The following is a 20,217-nucleotide window of genomic DNA, read 5'->3' on the forward strand; positions in this document are numbered from 1 at the left end:
CCCTGGCGCCGCTGCTTGCAGTGGGTCAGCTCCCCACGCAGCTGCCTGCCCGGGCTCCAGTAACTCCCAGCCAGGGGGGGTCAGAGCTGACGCCAAACTGTTGCATTGCACACGTGGCTTCACTGCCGGGCTGCCAGGGGCCTTCCTCCCTGTGCTCGCTGCCCCCTCGCCCGCGCCTCCATTTCCCCATCCGTCTCCTGGTCCCCTCCCTCGCACCCCATCGAAGGTGAGCGGCCGTTCGGGGGAGCCTGTCAGTCAGTGGGGGAGTCCCCGCCCACAGGGGGCGCGGATTGGCTCTGCGACGGGCAGGAGGGGTGGAGCTTCGGGGCAGGCGCCGTTGCCACCGCCTCTGCCGGGTTGCGCCTTTCAAACGCCAACTGTGCGGGCTGCGGTTGGGGCACCGGGTGGAGCCGGCGCGCGAGCGAGGAGCGGGCGCTTCGGGGTGAGTGCTAGAGAGACGCCGCGCGGCTGGGGTGCACCCAGCTTAGGGGGAGGCGCTGCCCTGCCGCCTCCGGGTATTTCCCCCCGAGTCACCGGCCGGGGACGGGAAGAGCCGGAGCGTCGCTGAGCCCGAAGCTTGCGGGGCCGGGCCGGGCCCTGTCGACGGCGCTGGGAGTCCCCCGGTGCTCTGGGGGGTTCCTTAGCCGCGGTGGCTTCTGCTCCGCTGCCCCCTCAGTGCCGCACCTGCGGGTGAGCGACTCGGCCCTTCGCCCTCCCCGCCGAGCAGCGCGCCCGGGCCGCCGCGGGCTCAGAGCCCCAGCGCTGGGAGAGGCGCTCCGGGGGAAGTCACATCGCTGGGGCCGGGCGCCGCCTGTGTCGCTCCAGGTGCCTGTCCCGGTAGGCCTGGCGGGGGGGCCCGGGTGTGAATGACGGGAGGGGGGGTCAGCGCTGTTTGACTTCAGGATGTCGGAGGGGGGGCCCCAACCAGAGAGTGGGAGTCGTTTCCTCTATCTGGGTTCCGTCCTCTCGCCCCTCTAGTTGCTCCTGTGTTTTTAACTTTGTTCCGTTACTGGCCTGGGAAGTGGGTAACAGGCCTGACATCACAGGGTAACGCAGGCTTAGCAGTGGATGGCGACGGGTGCGCGGCAGGGTTACTAATGCTGCCGTTTGGGACGCTTCGTGTAACAACAATCTTCTGTAGTGCTCAGAGAAGCCCTCTCCTGTGTGATCTCTGTACGTGGTTGGGAGGGTGTGGACATTAGACTCATAGAATCACAGAGCGAGAGGGGACCTCAAGAGTCCAGTCTCCTGCCCCAAGCTGGATTGACCCCCACAAAGTCATCCCAGCCATGATCACGTCAAGACAGGACTTAAAAACCTCCGGGGATGGAGATTCCACCACCTCCCGGGGCAACACATTTCTTAGGAGTGTATTCAGGTTTCCATGTCATTGATCCTAATTCTAAGTATACTCTTTCATATGATGTCCTGATTAGTTCACAAAAGCCTAGGTTGTTCTTTGCTGAAAACTACAGCTTCCTGGTTCCAGAGTACTCAGCCTGTTGTTTGTTTAATGTCTTTGAGGAGACTTCACTCTCCTGTGTCTGTGGTCTCAGTGCCTCCGAGGTTACAGATAAATGACACTATTTTTGTATTTGCTCAAGTTTATCTACTCTCACAACTTATGCTTGAAATACATATAAACTTGTAGTTTAAAAAATGAAATGCTTGAACCTTTGTTTTCTAAGGTTCAGGCTTTTGTTTTTAGTGATTCTTTTTCTGATGTTTAGTTACTCTTAATTTTTCTTTTTCAATGCATTAAATGTATGTGCATTTGAAACTTAATTTAATTGTTTGTTTCCATTGGAGTTTAAAAAACTAGGAAGCCTGGTCCCGTGAATGCACTACATATTTGCCAGGCCTGAGTTCAGAGGACTGTACTAGGTGCTCTACTGAGGTTTCTTTCAGTCTTGCACTTGTGTGCCTTTTGAGATTGCACAGACCAAAGGACCTGCACATGCAGATTTGGGCCATCATGTGGTATCTCTGTTTTCTTGTACCAGTAGAATCAGATGATATTTGACATTGTTCTGGGGTATATTTTTTAAATGAAGTTTATGCTTTCCCCCTGGCTGTTCGGATCATTATGTTGTCCTACATAAACAGTGGTGTTTTTTCCTTTCGTGTTCTCAAGTGATTGGTATTTTTAAATTTGCTTTTGTTCATAATAATGTACTCCCATTGAAGTTGGCACAATGTAATTTTTAAAGTATTTAATCTTAAATGTATTCACAAAACTATGTATATATGTTTCTAATTTATAAAATTCTAGTGAAAAAGTAGTTTTGAAACACACATTTCAAGTTTGAAATGTGAACAGTAATACAGTAATAGAGTAATAACCTAAAAGTGAAACTACATTCTATTCCAGTGTAAGTAGTGATAAATTGGACTTTCAACATTATTTTTTCACTTTAATGTAAGTTGCTTTTATGAAGATGAGTAAATAAATGGTTGTTTATAATAAAGGCTGGACCTCTCTAGTCTGGCACTCTTGGGACCTGATCAGAGGATTTTCTGAACTATAGGAGGTCAGTATTTTCTAGCAGCATTGCCAACACTTGTACTGCTTATTGGGTTCTTAGAAGACATGTTAGGGGTAAATTAGAAATAAATAACACATAACACTTAAAGCCAGTACTGGTGGCTGCAAAACAATTTATGACACCCACAGGAAACTTGACCACACTTGTGATAAGTGGATGACCAGCTAGCCAAAATCATGCCAGACCACAGATGTTGCTGGACCAGAGTGTGTTGGACTACAGAGGTTTAACCTCTATTATGCTTCTGAAGCTGTCCTTTAATATTTTTTAGGCCTAAATTGCGTTCCCTTTATTTTTTAATTACAACACTTGTCAAAATTTTGAAACCATGATGCAGACTTTTTTGAAGAATCCACAAACTGGATTTAATGAGTGGTGTTATGGATAGCCAATAAAAACATGAATCAAAGTAGTCCTACTGAGAATACATAAATTCAGAGAACTGGTGTTTTCACACTTCAGTGTGGATGTGTTAGATATGAATGATTAGTTTGGAGCAGATGCAGAATAACAATAGCCAATTTCTTTTGTTTCCTTCCCTGTGACCTTTGGTATTAAAACTGCTGACACTGAAATTGTTTAATTATGTGCTCATTGAAATGTAAGGCTGGAAGAGACCTCTAGAGGTTATCTAGTCAAGGACTCTCCACTGGTACCAGACCAGATATTCTTAGATGACTATTCTGGAAGTGCAGGACAAAGCCCAAAGACATGACTTTGACTGTAGCTTTGGCCCACGCAAATGTGAGCTATGAAAAAGCACAGCACCAAGTCTGTGCTCTGCTGTTCTCTGGGCAGCTAATGGAAATAATGTAGGAGTGTGTCTCAAACTTGAGTACCAGTATATTACAGAGGTAACAGAGCTTGAGATGCTACCTGTACATCAGTAGGTTCTACATGACCTAACCTAATTATAAGAATATAGCTAGTAACTCATAAGCCTGGGCAAGATGTGCAGCTTTATTTTCATGTTAATATTGTAATCCTTTAATGTACTACAAGTCTCTTAAAAATGAGAACTTATTTTATGAAAGTCTTATAAAAAATCCTGTTTTCTTTGCTATTTTGATAGACATAAGAACAAGAGGGCTATTGGATGTTGTATTAACAAATGTGTCACTCAGCCTGTTATCCATTCATAAGCAGTTCTTGTTGGTTAAAACACTTTCTAAAGAGATGTGAAAAATCACTCATACTTAAAAGGTGTTAAATCAGATGCTTTTGATGACTATAACCTTATGAAATTACTTTTCCTGATGTGTAGCAATGGGATTTTTGTAGTACTGGTCATGTTTAAACGAATGTATTGCTTTGACAGGTGAAAATAGGTCACTGACGGAGGAGGGAAGACCCTGTGTTAACTATGTCCAGGAAGAAGTCAGAGAGCAAAAACCTCTTGGGCTTGTTGTCCACATCTCTTCAGACACAAATCAAGATGGATAATTTTTATAATTTTTACATGCTTGAACCTAAAGAGCTAGGAAGGTAAGAACATTCTATTTGTGGGAAAGGGATATGTAACTTCATGTGAGAGAGAGATACCAGCTGCAGAGGTATATTTGTGGAAAGAGTAATGTAGTCCCAGCCTTTATCTTTTCTTTTCAATGCCACAAGGTGGAGCAATCAGAGGAGAGGAAGAGCATTTCTTCTTTGAGTGCTCCCTGCGGGTGCTCCGTGTAGGTGTCGGTGCGTCCCTGTGCTGTAGAGCCGAAGCTTTGCAAAGCAGTTACCCCCTCTCCTCATGTGCCACACGTGCATGGTAGCCAGCAGGTGACATCACCTCACAGAGAAGAGAGCGTGCGGCACAGCTCTCTTCAGTTCCTTTTCTACCATCCTGAGTTGTGAATGCACATAGAGCAGCTCTTTTTTCCTGACAAAAAGAACTAGGAATTTTCCCTTAGCCTCCCTCATTTCCCTCATATTATTATTAGTTATTTATTTTTAAATTATTTTTGCCTTTAAAAAAAAAAAGCGGTGGCTGTTGTGGAGCCACAGCAACAGTTTTTCCTTACAACAGTTTTTTTAAAAAAATTAAAAATGGGCTGTCTCTTTAATGCCTATATCTACGAAGAACTGTGATGCCTATGGAGCTGCTATGCCCATGTTTGACATGCGTCAAGTAGCAGGTCTGAAGAAGTGGGTCTGTCCCATGAAAGCTCACCTAATAAATTATTTTATTAATGTTTAAAGTGCTACTTGACTGCTTTTTTGTTTTGATAGTATATAGACTAGCATGGCTTCTTCTCTGTTACTGTTCATCATGCATCAAGTGTTTGGGTGAATCCCACAGCATTTCTAAGTGTCCCCATTGCCACGGTATGCCAGCAGTGGCACGGAAGGAACATGAAGTGCAGTTAAAAGCGCTACTTTGGCAAAAGTCCCTCATTTAGGAACACGCCAAACGATGTGTGGGTGCAGCAAAAGCCCTCAGATAAGGTAGCGACATTGCCCTGTAGAGGCTCCCAGGCTGTGACAGCTTCACTGGATCGCTCTTTGAGTTGCCGAGAGCCTCCCATTCTCTGGTGCCACCCATGTTAGTTACTGTAGGGAGAGGCAGGTCCTCCTCAGCAAGGAGCTCTGAGGGAGAGACCAGGCGACCCACACCAATGGGTGCCTCTGAGGCACTTACTCCTGAGAAGCAACATATGCCTCCACCTGTGCCACATTCCCAGGTGCCATCAGTATCTGGTGCTGCAAGAAAACACATGTCCACCTCAGCCAGAAGAACCGGAGCAGAGACCAAGCGAGACATGTCAGTTGGCACTACAGGGGCATCAGCTTCAGCAAAGCTACGTATGTCTCCACTGGCAGCTCCTGCCAGCTCTGCCTTTGTGCCAGAACAACTGGCTCAATATTCTTTTTACCTCAGAGGGCCATGTCAATCCCTTTCCCTCCCCTGCTGTTTGTTTTACCTCAGGTTTATAACAACTCCTGCTGCACATATATATACAGCTCTTGCCTGCCTGTTTTACCGGGCTCGAGCCTTTCTATTTGCCTGAAGGGGGAGTCGTTGAGGACAAGAGATGCTTTTAAGTGAGTCCTCTTTTACACATGACGGCAGTTTTATTTTTTCTCTCAAATGTTGTTTTCTTCAAGACTGTGCCTCAGACAGGCACTCTGTCTCTGCTTGTATTACCTGGCAGGTGCAGCGCAGTTCACTGTCACTTGGACCATGATCACAAGTGGCAGTGTAGAGCAGGACAGTGTCCTCTGCCTCAGTTGCCTGCTCTGTCTTTTCCAAACAGAGGAGAGCACATTCAGCAGCTAACAGGGAATCCCCTTTGAATAAGTAAAGGGAAATCCCTGAAGTCTGAGTCAGCTCCATTCCCCAACTAGGACTCCAGACAGGCGCTTACCGGGGCAGCATTTGCAACCTCCCAAGGGTCTAAGGACCTGGCCAGCATGCATAAGCATTCTGAAAAGCCTAAGCCTGCAGTGGCTGACCACAGGGCTGTTATATCACTACCTGCTACTCCAAGGCAGAGCAGTGCTGTTCTCAATTTTTTTTATTCATTTTCCATTATCTTTCTTTCATCTGCGGAGACCTCCTCAGACTGGTACACTCAGTCCCTACTTCCCCTTTTTACTTCAGGTTTGTTGCTGCTGCATATATTTTACTTCTTTCTACAGCATGTCTTTAACAGGCTAGAGTCTTTTATTTGCCTGAAGAGGGCTGAGGGAGAGGGGTGTTGCTGAGCATATGGGGTATTCTTGAGTGAACCCTACTTTGTTTCACTGTTTACGCTGCACAGCTGTTAATTGACTTCAGTGCTTTACTGATTCTGCATTTCTTAGCACCCTATTTACACTATTCATACAGCAATGTCAGATAAGCAGCTGCTGCTACTTCAGCTGTGACTTCTACATGCTCTAAACCACCTAAGAGGGTGACTGCACATACCAACAGGGAATCCCCCTCATGTAAGAGAGGACAATCCCATGATGCCAAGCTGGCTTTGTTCCCCTGTGGGGCTCCAGACAAGAGCTTGACTGGGTTTCCATCTCCTACTGCACTCCCAAGACTCACAGGACCTGGCTGTAAGACCTAAACAAGTGGGCAAGCCTAGGCCAAATGAGGCTCAAAAATCTAAAGCTGTGGCTTTACTTGCACAAATACCATACTCTGCCACTGGCAAAACGAGCAGGTCAAACAGCCAGTGCTTGATCCCATCAGCGTGGGCACTTATCCCACTGCATGGCAAGGTAAATGTCTGCAGCTGCAGGACTGCCTGCCACCTGTGGCTTTCTCATACTCTTACCTTTTGGGACCTGTTAAAGGCAATGGCAGTACCTTCCACTTCATTTTGGTACTGATGCCTCTCCATTACTGGCCAGGGTGTATCTGTCAAACATGACAGCCCCGCATCCTTCCTATGCAGTGAGGAGGAAGTGCCATCTTTATCGAATGTTGTCTCGCCTAGGTGTCCCTCTCCTACCAAAAGGACGCATCACTACCATCAATGATGGCTCAGTGGCTATCTGGCCAGTGGCAACCACCTGATATGTCCATGTCTCTCTCATGGCCCTTTGGGGATCCCTGGGTACTTCTCAGAACACACCAGCAGCAACAGGAATGTCAACATGCTGCTCAGGCCTTGTTGCGTCACACTTCGAATTCATCTTTGGATGTGTCGGAGGATCAAACTGAGTCACATGAACTCCTCAGTGGTGATGTCTCCTGTGATTCATCGCATGCTCCATTGCAGCTCTCCTCCTCTGAGGATACGCTGATGCTACTGCCTCCCTCTAAAGTCAATTACTTCAAATTATTCCAATATCTCTTTATGAGGGAGGTTGACATACTAGAGACTCCACTAACGTCTTAGTTCAATTCCCAACATAAAATCACTAGCGTACCTTACGCTGTCAGTAAAATTAGCATTGCCTGCCTGTGACAAACATGTTTTGCTAATGGGCAACAAGGTAGACAGAACACACATTGCCTTGCAGGGGGCGGAGGTCCTCTTTACATACATCCCTACTAAGTCCCTCATGGTTGTTGCTGCCAACGAGAGGGATAAAAACAGATTTTAACTAAATCCGCTCCTCCTGATAAGGAGTGAAAGTAACTTGATAGCATGGGTTGAAAGACCTTCTCTACTTTCCTCTAGCTATGTATATCAAACTGTACATCATTGCTGGCAAAATATACGCAAGTACATTTGAACAAATTCCTAATTTTTATTGAATCCATTCCAGATCATAAGAGAGCAATTTACAGTTAATACTAATGAGGGCTCATTACCATAGTACTTATCTATGAAGGTGGCTGTCATAGTGGCAGTAACATCAGCAAGAAGCGTACCAGAAATTGCAGCTGTCAGGGTGGACCCTCCTTTACTACTTTACCTCTAGTGAAAACGGTGACTTAGGCCCCATCCAAAATTTCTCATGTAAGTCTTATTACTTACCATTGATGCAAGACAGGCAGTTCTGTTCTATCTTGCGAGAACTGGCGCAACCAGAAAATCAGACACTCTTTGTAGCATGGTCGGGGCCTCATGCAGGAAGAGCTGTTTAGGCACATTGCCTGTCCAGGTGGATTGCATGCTACATGTGTACTGCAGTCCAACTCGGAGGCAAACAGCCACCACACACACACCCTAGGTTTCTCTTGAAAGTCATACCTGATTTTCACGTAAACTAACTTATATGCTTATTTTCCTAAGCTTCACTCCTCTCCTACAGAGACTGTATTGTGTACACTAAGTGGTAGAAATGCACGTGCTTTTTACATAGATAAAACCAAACTAAATAGGAAAGCTGACAAACGCTTCCTAACATGGTAGGGACCCTGTGCCAGAACAGCTGTTTCAGCACAGTGTGTATCCAAGCGGATTGCAGATTCCATTTACACTGCATACCAACTTGCAGGCAAGCAGCTGTCACAGATTATTAGAGCCCACTTGACCTGAGTGATGGCTGCAACAACTGCCTTCCTTGGTTATGTCCCTTGGGTAAATATCTGTAGAGCGGCCACCTGGTCCTCACACCATACGTCTGCAAAGCATTATGTGCTGTAGAAACGGCCGGTACCTGCCACTGCCTTGGCAGATGCCGTTTTACATCATTCCACTTAAAGACTCCAATGCCCACCTCCAGCAAATGGGTACTGCTATGAAGTCATCTATGTGGAGCAATGGCAGGGAGCACTTGAAAGAGAGGAAGTTACTTACCCGGGTGCAGTAACGATAGTTCTCTGAGATGTGTCCCAGTGGGTACTCCTTGACCCTCCCTTCCTCTCCTCTACTTGGAATTTATAAGAACTTAAGGTAGAAAAATAACAGAGGAGAGCTGTGCCACATGCTCTCTAAGTGCAGTGACATCACCTGCTGGCTCCTTTGCACACATGGGGTGGGGGCACTGCTTTGCAAAACTTCCGATCTGCAGTGCAGGGATGTGCCGACATAAGTGGAGCATGTGCAGGGAAACATCTCGGAGCACTATTGTTACTGCACCAGGGTGAGTAGCTTCTTCCTTTGTTCAGATCTCCATACAAATGGAAAGATCTCTGAGCGATGATGGGAAATGTGCCTGATAAATGGCTTTCCCGCTCTTCTCACATAGTGTGTGTAGACTTGTATCCACAGGATCCCCCTATGTGACTTTTTTTTTCTTCTTACATACATATGCTTCAGCAGGATACTGAAGTGGTTATAAGTAAAACATGGAAATGTTTCAAAAGGTGTATAGCATGAGGCGTAGTTTATACGGAAAGGTGGCAGTACGCATTTCTGAAAGGTTTGAAAGCTGAGTCTTGCCTACAGCCCTCCTCTACGTCATGCTGCAGGGCTAACCAAAATGGTCATTCACTTTAAATAGATTGTCAGTTCTTCATTGTACAATACTTCCTCTCCTTTCATACATGCTGTGTATTAGTGAGGAACTGTAAATGTCAATATTATCTGTTGGTATTAGCTTCTGAGTTACTTTATTTTAATTAGTATGAGCTCATATTTCTGTGATATTGTTTCAGACTCTTGGGAAATGGAAACTTGGACAGGCAAAGCTTGCCAGTTATCCTGATCATATTTTCAAAGTTTTCTTTGAAATCCTATAATTTATAAACTTTCTTTTTTAAAGGCAAATTAAAGTCTGGAAAACGCCCTCCTCCACTAGTGTTTGCCCACACACTGTGGAATTTCTGGTATATAGATAATTTGAAGAAATTGATTTTAAAGAATAGGTAGGGATGATTTGGTTTGTTCTCAAGTTTGGGAGCAGCATAGTAAGAGGCAGAAAGCCAACAGTAGGAAAGACACAAAAGGAGGAGCATGGAGAAAATAATGGGGAATATCTGGAAATGAGAGAGGAGCTGTAGAATCTAAGGTCTTGTAGGTGAAGCGCTTGAATTTGTTGCGATATGGGCCACATTGCCAATGAAGGGATTTGAAAGATAGTGATGTGCTCGGAGCAGAGGATCCCCATAGTCATGTTTTACGTAGATTGCAGTGGGAGAGATGGAGGGAGAAGGTTTCATTTTTCATTAAATATGACAAAGATGATAATGGGGAAGTGGAGGTGGAGCAGGGAAGGAATGGCATATTCAGTTCAGCAGGAAGTCTTTAACAAAATCTTTCTACCTCACATCAGATGTGGCGGAGTACATTCATATAGAACTTGCATTTAATGAAGTTTTCTATCTCTGCGTGGCACGTGTGCATTGTGGTGGTTTACTGGGGATAATCTTTTCTATTAAATTCTGTATCTCATTGTTAAAGTGTAATGAACTTCCTGCCTTTGTACATGTTTTTGTTATTAAACAATATCTTTCCTTAACCGTACCCATGTGTTATTTCAGACTTAATGCATAGTTTTTTTTTCTTGATTACCACAAGTTTAAATTGGTAGTGCACTGCAATAAAAAGCAATTACTGTTAATAGTAATCATTCAAGTATCATCTCTTCATTAAGATATATTGTTGACTATTCAAACTATTGTTTTATTCTAAAGGGAAGGAAGATGTTTGGTAAATTAGCAGGAAAAATCTGACTGCTCTCATGAAACTTAAATTGTTCCTCTTTTTAATTTTCAATTTACGGTTGGTGGAGTATGATAAAACAGAAGACTATTTGCCTCTCAGGTTAAGAACATTCATCTCCCTTTTTCTTTTAAGTAGTTAGTAAACAGTTGCATGTTATGCATGCTTCCTATTTCTGCATGTTGCATGTAGTTATTTCACTCTGTCGTCTGCTGCAAAATAGGAAGTAGTCAAAATTTTTAACACTAAACCCTAGAAACTTGATGAATTTACCCCATTTCATAATTCATCCAATTTTAAGCTAATTGGAAGGTGTATTTAGTATTGCTGTGAATTCTTTCATGTCTGGCAGCCCCAGGACTCAGGTTGCTGAATATTTCAATATTCTGGATGATAAATAGGTATACCCAGCAGTGCGTAACACTCAATAAAAACAAGATTAAATATTAGAAAGCAAACAAATATATGCAGAGTACTTTATGTACCAACAGAAGTATAGTATGCTGTAAACTTATACTGTATTTATTTGTATTTACTTTCACTGTACTGTACTTTTGGAAAACATAACTAAAATTTACTGTTGGTTAAAATACCGGTTACTTGAGAGTTCCAGATAGTAGAATGCTGGGTATGACAGAGTTTACTATACCTTCAAATAGAAACTGTTTTGATGAGCAGCAAGGGAATATTTTTTTCATACTATGTCCCTGATGAAGTATCAATCTTAAATCTCAACCTGGAGTCCATTTTCGCACGTGACCTTTTCAGACATTGTCTTTCGTGTGCATAGGTGATAAAATTTTTGCATGTGAAAAGACTTTACTTGCAGACTTCATGCTACATATGGACAAATAGAGGAAACTCTGAAAATATACAGTATGGTGATCTTTCTTTTAAAAAAAAAAACTCTGGAACAACTCTTATTTACCCCATTTGAAAGTTTAATTTTATTTTATTATGTCCCAGGTTCTCAAGTCTGTGCTATTTTTGTCTAAGTCTGAAAGTACTTCATAATTGTGAAACGAAGCACTGTTGGAAATGTGCTTGCGATCACAAACCTTGCTTTTTAATGAGTTTTGAAACTTGGGTTAGGGAATGCATTCTTTCTTTCACGTTTTCTAAAAGGTTAGCTTGGTTTTTAAAAACAGTATGTGGCTTTCTTCTAAGAACTTATCTTTACCAAAACATACTTTTGCTTCTGTACATAAGCAGTTGTCAAGGAAATGAAACAGAATGCATTGTCGTCTTACTATTTTCAAGAAGGGGGATGATGTCTATCAGCAAAAAAATAAGACTGAGTGACAAGATTCCTGGATTGCATTTTTGGCTTTCACTGAACTTTGCTTCATGAACCTGGGCAAGTCTCTTGGTTTTCCATGCTTGAGTTTAGCCATCAGAAGCTCATATTTTAACTCTGCTTTCCAGTTTTATTTTAAAATAGACAAAACACTTAAGACTTATAAAAACGTACGAGAGCTGAATCTTCTGTTTGCAATATTCAGAATTATTTATGGATTGTGGGTCTTGGAAGGTCTTCCATACTAGTGGCATGTCTACATTACCCAGCTTTTAGCATCAGTACAGCCATGTCACTGGCAGTCGGGCAGTGTTAATGCCATTTGTTGGAACTTTTGCTGACAAACTTCCACCCCAATGAGCAGCATTTGTTTGTTCATAGGAGAAAACTCCTGCTGACAGAACACTGTTTCTGCTAGTATTTTCTATGGCAGAACTTTTCCCTTTTGGAAGGGGGAGGGAGGTTTAAACACCTGTGAACAAGCTTTGTTGCTCAACTGTCAGTGTAGACCAGCTTTTCCCAACTTTTTCCAGACAGGGACTCATTTTGACAATTCAGGAAGGCCTGGTGACCCAAGGCAGCCCAAAAATGAGGCGTGTGGCGGGGGGGCAGTGCCGTAACTAGCTAATTTTATGCTTGAGGCAAGAATATAAATTTGTGCCCCATCATGTTTATATATTCATAAGTTATTTCATAGAAAAGGGAAAATAACACATTTACTATAAAAACAAAAAAGCAGTAAAGTAGCACTTTAAAGACTAAAAGTAATTTATTAGGTGAGCTTCACTCAGGAGCTAGGGGAGGCACTCGGGCTGCAGGGGGCTTGGGGAGTCACACTCAAGGGTTGGAATGGGTTAGAGGGAGCTAGGGGAGTCGCATTGAGGGGCTAGGAGTCACTCGGGCTGAAGATGGCTAGGGGAGTTGCACTCGGGCTAGGAGTCACTTTGGCTTAAGGGGGCTAGGAGTCAGTCAGGCTGGAGTCTGCTAAAGGTATCTCACTAAGGGGCTAGAGGAGTCACTCTCAGGGGCTAGGGGGAAGGCACAGGTACCCCCTTGTCTGGAAGCTGGTTGGAGCGCAAAGCCCCAGCTGGCAGCTCCAGCCACAGGAGCCCTGGCTGGTTTGGGGGGAACCCACAAATTCCATGACTGGAAGCCAGCTGGACATGGAGTCCTGGCCATCAGTGCCAGCCATGGGAACCATGGCCGGGGCCATGGGGGAGACTCCTGACCCCCATGGCTGGAAACCGGCTGGGGCCAGGGGAAGGAGACCCTGATGCTCGCGCCTGGAAATGGGCTGGGGCAGATCCCCGGCTGGCAGTGCCAGCTGCAGGAACCTGCTGGGAGGTAGGGGGACCAAACCTCCTGCAGAGGCTGGAAGCCAGGGAGCTGATCAACTCCTCCCTCCCAATCTCAGACCCAGGCCCCCACTTTACCTGAGCTGGGTACTGCTTTCCAGGTATGCAGTTCTCTGCCCTGCAGCTGAAATGGTTCTCAACTTAATTGATTTGGTTTAACTGCCTGACAGCTGTTAATCCAAGTAAGAAGTTGAGAACCACTTCAGCAGTATGAACGGCTTCTCAAGAGCCACCTGTGGAGCTGCCCAGCCCAGCTGGCATCCCTTTTGAAATGTAATCCTGACACATGTTTGGGTCCCAACCCATAGTTTGGGAAACCCTGGTGTAGACAAAGCCCAATGGGAGTTTCTTACCAATAAGGTACACTTTTAGTGAAACTTAAGGTGTTGCCTGCATTATTGGCCAATTGCCAAAGCTTTTGTCATTCACAGTGGCTTAACACCCCCTTCCCTCCATGACAAAAGCTTTGACATGGCATGTGCTAGCGTACCCAGTACTTTGTCCTCAAGAAGTAAATGTTGCTTATGAGGAGTAGAAGGTTCGTATCCATAAAAGTTCTGATTTACAGAATTTATACTGCCTGCTGGTTAGGTGTACAACTGTCACTAAAAGTTCTGTAGTGTAGACAAAGCCTACTTCAAGGCAAGCTATCCATAATCCCCACAAGATACTTAATCTTAATATACAAGTTTTCTAAAATTGACAAATGGAGAAACTTTGATCTGTATCACAAGTTTGGGCATGAATTTTAAATTTGTATGGAACACTTTGAGATCTTGGCGTTGAATGCCCAATATATGCAAAATGTTTTATGTGCATATTTGATTTTTAGCTAACTTGAACTGGATAGTGTTAACATCTTAATAGTCTGAAGTGATTACTAATCTTATTGCAATACTAGTATATTGGCTGGTTGCTGAAATGATAATGCTGATTTTTTTGAGAGAAGCTAGTTTATTTCTCTACACTTCTTCCAGGCACAGTGTATTAGAACAGGGTTCTCAGACTATTGAGATTTAGTCCAACTAGTGGAAAAGATTGCCTTGTGAAACACCTTCTTTTGTCACAATTGCTTAACATCCCTATAGGAAAAACAATTGCTTGTGTGGAAAAATAATTTTAATCATTACTGCAATCTTATTACATATGAGTCTGCATTATTCATTCTTTGGAAAAATTGTAATATAATTAACTATCTGAGAATGTTTTAATTCATAAACATTGTGTACATATATTCTTTCCTAGATGCTTGAAAGAACCTGCCATTTGACTTTTTGTATTTCACTATGTTATATAGTTGTTGCCTATTTTTATTTTATTTTTAAATTTATTTCTCTTTGGAGAGTAGTGTACTAGAAAAATGTTTATTCACCTTGGGGATCTGAAAAATGGTTTGTGGAGCTTGAAAGCTGGTCTCCTTTCATCTGCAGAAATTAGCTCAATAAGATATTTAGTTCACCCACCATGCTTTTGTATCATGACACAAATTCCCTCTAGGCTGAGTAGCCACACTGCTGCCTATTTAGCATCAGCTCAGGGGAGGGCTGACCCATGCCTGACCCCAAACTATCCTATGCTTCAACTGACTGAGCTGCTGGGCTGTAGCCTAGACCCTGCCACAGGCAGTCTGCCTTGGTCCTGGACCCCATCCAGCCATGATGGCATGGGCCCAGCTCCCATCCAGCCACAGAGGCCCAGGTCCCATTTGGCTTCATCTGTGTTCCATGCCTGGCCCCCATCCAGCCTTTGGTGTACCTTCACACTGAGGAGAGAGAGCTGGGGGGAGTCACCTCTCCTTGCAGTAGCCCTGGAGCATCCTCCTCCCTGTAGCCTGTGCCCCTAGCTGGAGCTCTCATGCCCTTGCACCCCAATCTACTCCAGCCTTGAGCCCCTCATACCTGGCCCTACCTCAGAGCCTGCACCCCCAGCCAGAGCCCTTGCACCCCAGTCCTCTGACCCAGTCGTGAGCCTCTTTCCACACTATGAACCCTGTGGCCCCACTCTTGCCACATTAATTTTGTTATGTGCACCGATATGAAAGTGATATGTTGCACATCACCTGTATAGTGGCGCACATACCAAAATTCATTCTTCTCAGGGCTAGTAAAAAATAGAGGGAACTGCTGGGACCAATGCAGTTACGAGAACGCAATGAAAAAACTGTTTATCTTAAGCATTTGTGAATTTGTATCAAAGCTTCAGTATAACTTTGTCATAACATTCATTAAAAAGAAATCTTAACATTTTCCATTTTCTTTGCAGGGGAAGATGTGCTGTGGTTAGAAAATGTATAGCTAAATCCACTGGGCAAGAATACGCAGCTAAATTTCTAAAGAAGCGGAGAAGAGGACAGGACTGCAAAGCAGAAATTTTACATGAAATTGCTGTGCTTGAATTAACAAAGTCTAGTCCTCGCATAGTTAATCTCCATGAAGTATATGAAACTGCAAATGAAATCATTTTGGTATTGGAATAGTAAGTATGTGCTACATCAGCTTCATACGTGTCCTTGTTCTCTTGTATATTTTGGTCAACTCATACAAACAATGAATTATAAAATCTGTGATCTGGGTTGGTGGTCTGTAGCAAATCTCCTAGCATGACATCGCTATTGGATTTTTACCGCTTTTAACCCAATACAGAGACTCAATATTCTATGTCCATCTCCACTTCAGTCTAGGTGTGTTCATTTTTAATACCCAGCTTTAGTATCCTGTTTACCCTGCTTAGCCTTCCTGAGTAAGTTGTACCCTTCTATACCCAGTATTCCAGTGTGTGTATTATCCCCCTAAGTCTCTATGATAGCAGCTGTGTTATGGTTGTGTTTGTCGGTTACGACTTCTTCTTCCAGGTTATTACCCATACTTCTTGCATTTGTATGTAGGCATTTAAGATATTGATTTGATTTTTGCCTCCTCACTCTGCCTACTCCCTTCTTTTTCTCTGCTGTTATAGCACACATTCCCTCCCATTTATGACCCAGCTCCCAGGTCTCCATGTTTTTCACTTACCTGTGGGTTTTTGTCACCTGTCCCAGTCAAACCTAGTTTAAAGCCTTCCTCATTTGTTGTCTGATTTTTCGAGGCATAACTTATATCCATATCAAAATATGTATTAAAACCATCATAGTTAATGCACATGTTCTTTAAATGATATGTTCATAATCAGTTATAAATAACTAATATAAAATACTGCAGAAGCAACAACACTAATGCTGTAGTGACATAAGAAAATTGAACAATGCACAGAATATTGCTGTACTTAAAGCTCAAAAACAAATGCATATAATTACACTTCAAACTGCAATCAGTTAGGAAATGCAAAAATTAAGACTTGGATGACAGAATTGACATGATTCAATTAAGCAACTTTTGTGTGTTATGGTGTACATGTTAGGATACAAATAGTGCTAGTTACATATTGCATCAGGAAAAAACAAGTAGAAAATGACTGTGTTCTTTTGTCAGTGTTCTGTTGAACTACTTCATTTTGCTTAGTTTGCACCAGGCAGGTGTAGAAGCTTATCCTGAAATCCATCGGTATTTTTATTAATCTATTCATCTCTCCAACTAGAAGGAGTTGAACAGAAGGGACTCGGACACTGAGGAGAGACATTCAGTGCTAATTTTAAGTTGTATGTGCATGGAGAAGGAAACGATGATGATACAAAATGCATGCATGTGTGTTTTTTTTTGGTTTTTTTTTTTTTTAAATTACGGTATCACATTTATTGAACTTTTATTTTCATCTTGTTTCCTTTTGTTTCCCAGTGTTTGGTTATATTTTCATGTAAATAAGTGGTATTGTTGATTCAGGAAAAGTATGAATCTGGTGTGCCAAAATCTAAGTAAACTTTATCTCACAAAATCTCGGATTTTTGAGTGGTGTGAAATGTAGAAAAATACATGAGAACACAGGTAGCATTTTTATGTGGTGGTAGTACAGAGGCATTGTAAAATTGCAGATTTTAAGTTTCTCGATAGATGGTCTAAGAGAGGGTCTTCTAACGTGAACCACAGTGAGACTATTTGAGCACGCTTACTGGAAGTCATTGGCTTTAGACAAATAGTTTAAGGCCTGGTACGGATTATGAATATTCCTTTTTAGGCAAGTTTTTTTTTTTTTTTTTTTTGCTGTTGCTTGTTGGTATGCCCTCTGAAAAATCATTTGTTTTAAATCCTCTGTTTTGGGGATGTCTCATATTGTCAGTTTTCATTGACTCCCTTTTTGCTAGACTTCTATTTGCTGAAATTCTCAGGGGATGCTGGTTCATTGCTGTTGAGCAGTCTTGGCCAAGTATAAAATTTCACACCAGTACTACAACACTGCTAGACTTCTTTGCTAGTTACTCTTCCTTTTTGGCTTTTTCTTTTTCTTTTTTTCTTCCTGCTGATAGAATCTAATCTCTAGTGCTTTCTCATCTGGACCAATAGCCCAAAATGGATTGTGTGGTTCCCCGCCCCCACCCTTTCTTCTACCACCACACCCCATGTTTTGTTACAGGCTCTTGAATGTATTTTGTGTGTTGGCAGTGTTTCCCTCCTGCCCCTTTAAGGAGTTAATCCAGCAGAAATATTGTTCAATTCCCAACGAGGATTAACATTGGTAACTGGTTTAGGTGAATCTTTTGCCTTGTTTAGGATACTTTGTTTTGACTTTAAGTGAAATAAGTGGAGGGCTGGAAGAGAACTAAAAATGATCATCCTCCAACTTGGTGTAAAAGTTTTAAAAACAGGGCTGACATTTTTAAATCACTGCAAAGAATTTAGCCACACTTCCATTTGCAAATCTCAAACTATTGCCATTATGAATTCCTTTTTGTCTTTGCCTGTTTGCATTTCATAACTCTTAAGATCAACAGGCTGATGAATACGTGTAAGAATCCTAAACTTTATGGTATTTGTACTTTCTCAACAGTCTCTCTTTAAATGTGCAATAATTTGAATTATAAAGACATTTTGGCAATTTTGCTACTCTAATACTCTTTTTAACTTAGGCATTTATGTAAAAAAGATTGAGCTTAGTACATATAATGTGGCTTGCATATTTATTTTCTTGTTTTAGTGCTGCTGGAGGTGAAATCTTTAACTTGTGTGTCCCTGACTTAGATGAGAGGATTGAAGAAAAAGATATTATCAGACTTATTCGACAAATACTTGAAGGACTCTGCTGTCTGCATGAGAACAATATTGTGCATCTTGATTTAAAGGTTAAATTGCATATCATCTTCCAATAATTTTACTTTGTTTGTATTCTGCTGGTTGGCTGAGTATGTCAGCAGTAAACTAAGAAGTGATGGTTATGTGCTAGCATAACTGTTGCAGTTTTAAGATGTGTATTAGGGGTCTCTTAACAGGGCCTCGGTATATATTCATGCTATAATAGCTGTGTCTTGGCAACTGAAAGAAGCTTTTACAATAAATATTTGCTGACAGATGCGTATAGAAAAATACAGCTATCATTGCAGAGGGGTTCTGAGCGTGCCACAATTTGTGTTTTCCTGGAAATGATTATTCACCCCTTCATCATAAAGGCAGTGTGACTTGGGAGTGGATTGTACTATCTGCGTAAAATAGTTTGTATTTTCTATATTTTGTATTATTAGCAACAGTGTAATAAGTGCAGATGTCAGGGTCTGGCTTTGATTAGAGGATTTTAGATGTATATCACAAATGCTTTTTTGGGATTCTTTTAGAAAGGCAATATAGCAATTAAAACTGTTACAGAATGCTTGGGTTATATTTAGCATACTGTTTACCACCTAGATCATACTTATATGCCTTAAGGACTAAATATCCATCTTTTTCATTTAGCCTCAGAACATCTTGCTGAGCAGTTTCAATCCTCTTGGTGATGTAAAAATTGTAGATTTTGGAATGTCTCGGAAGATTGAGAAGACTAGTGAACTGCGGCAAATCATAGGAACTACAGAATATCTAGGTAAGGAGGGCTGTTTCCTTATTTAATTCCTGCATGCAAATGAAAACAGTTAAGTAAATTTGAAAGCTTGTGTGTGTGCCCAGTGTTGTATAAGCTCAGCTTCCTGAGTTTCCTTTACCTAGTGTATTTACATGTATTTAGAGTGTTGGTTTTTTTTTTTCAGTAATCCATAGGCTAGGTGAGATTTAATAGTTTTCTTTTTAAAATATAAGAATATGTGAGCACTGCAAAAAAAAAAAAAAGTGCTATTACTAGTCCTGTGTTTTGGCTTTCTAATATTGTGTTTAATTTCAGACATCACTTAGGTAGAATCTTGCTAATCCTCTACAATGACTAGGTGGCCTTCTGCAAATTTATTGAAAATTTTGAAATTAGCATGTAAATGAACAAAAAATGAAAAAAAGGTTAATGTGATGTTACGTTTAAAGTCAATTGTGGTTGAGCTCTAATTTGATTCTGTAGTATGCTACTTGTTTGTTATATCTCTTTAAAATCTTAATATGAGATTGTGGAAGCATCTAGTAAATTCTTGCGGTAAAGAATGGTGGAGAACTTCTTCTGTTGGTAGCTTTGTCTTCTCGTGAAGGTGACCAATAAGATTAAGATATCCTCTGGAGAGGGAAAGGAAGGGAAACATTTAGATTTTTTTTTTTTTTTTTTTAAAGACCTGTTCCTGTGACAACTTCCTTCAAATTCTGTATTTAAAATTGGTTCAGTGGAGCTGTAGTAAACACTTAAGACTTCTGGGGCTTTTTAATGACTTCTACTCTGTGGTTCCACCGACTTTAAAAATCACTTCAGCTAAACCATTTTTAAAACTGGTTAGAATTCTGTGGAAACTTCCTAGTGTAGGCCAGTCCTTTATGTTCAGCCTAAGATCTTACTTATGTAAAGCAAGTCATGAATCAGTTTAATTCTTTAGAATGCTTGGTGTCAACACAAATGTTTCAACCACTTTACAGGTATTCTCAGAATTGGCTGGAGCAGAGTAGACTTTGAATCCAGTTCTGTTGTGGCTGTGGACAAGCTAGTATGTGTCAACTATTTCTCCTTACTGTTGTCCCACACTATGCTCTAGTGAGCTTTTTGGTATCCAT

The 20,217-nt window shown here is 42.1% G+C and overlaps 1 protein-coding gene across 1 annotated transcript in view; it reads left to right on the forward strand.

The window, feature by feature from the left end:
• The first annotated feature begins 351 nt into the window (after window positions 1-351).
• The window catches only part of STK17B (serine/threonine kinase 17b), a 46,190-nt gene continuing 26,324 nt past the window's right edge, over window positions 352-20,217 (forward strand). Inside the window, exons 1-5 of the mRNA XM_075001730.1 lie at window positions 352-442; window positions 3,865-4,031; window positions 15,443-15,655; window positions 18,245-18,389; window positions 18,994-19,120. Coding sequence (XP_074857831.1) covers window positions 3,910-4,031; window positions 15,443-15,655; window positions 18,245-18,389; window positions 18,994-19,120 — 607 coding nt within the window. The 5' untranslated portion in view covers window positions 352-442; window positions 3,865-3,909. The remainder of the gene's footprint in view (window positions 443-3,864; window positions 4,032-15,442; window positions 15,656-18,244; window positions 18,390-18,993; window positions 19,121-20,217) is intronic.

The sequence above is a fragment of the Carettochelys insculpta genome, chromosome 8 (genome assembly GCF_033958435.1).
Source record: "Carettochelys insculpta isolate YL-2023 chromosome 8, ASM3395843v1, whole genome shotgun sequence".
NCBI lineage: Eukaryota > Metazoa > Chordata > Testudines > Carettochelyidae > Carettochelys > Carettochelys insculpta.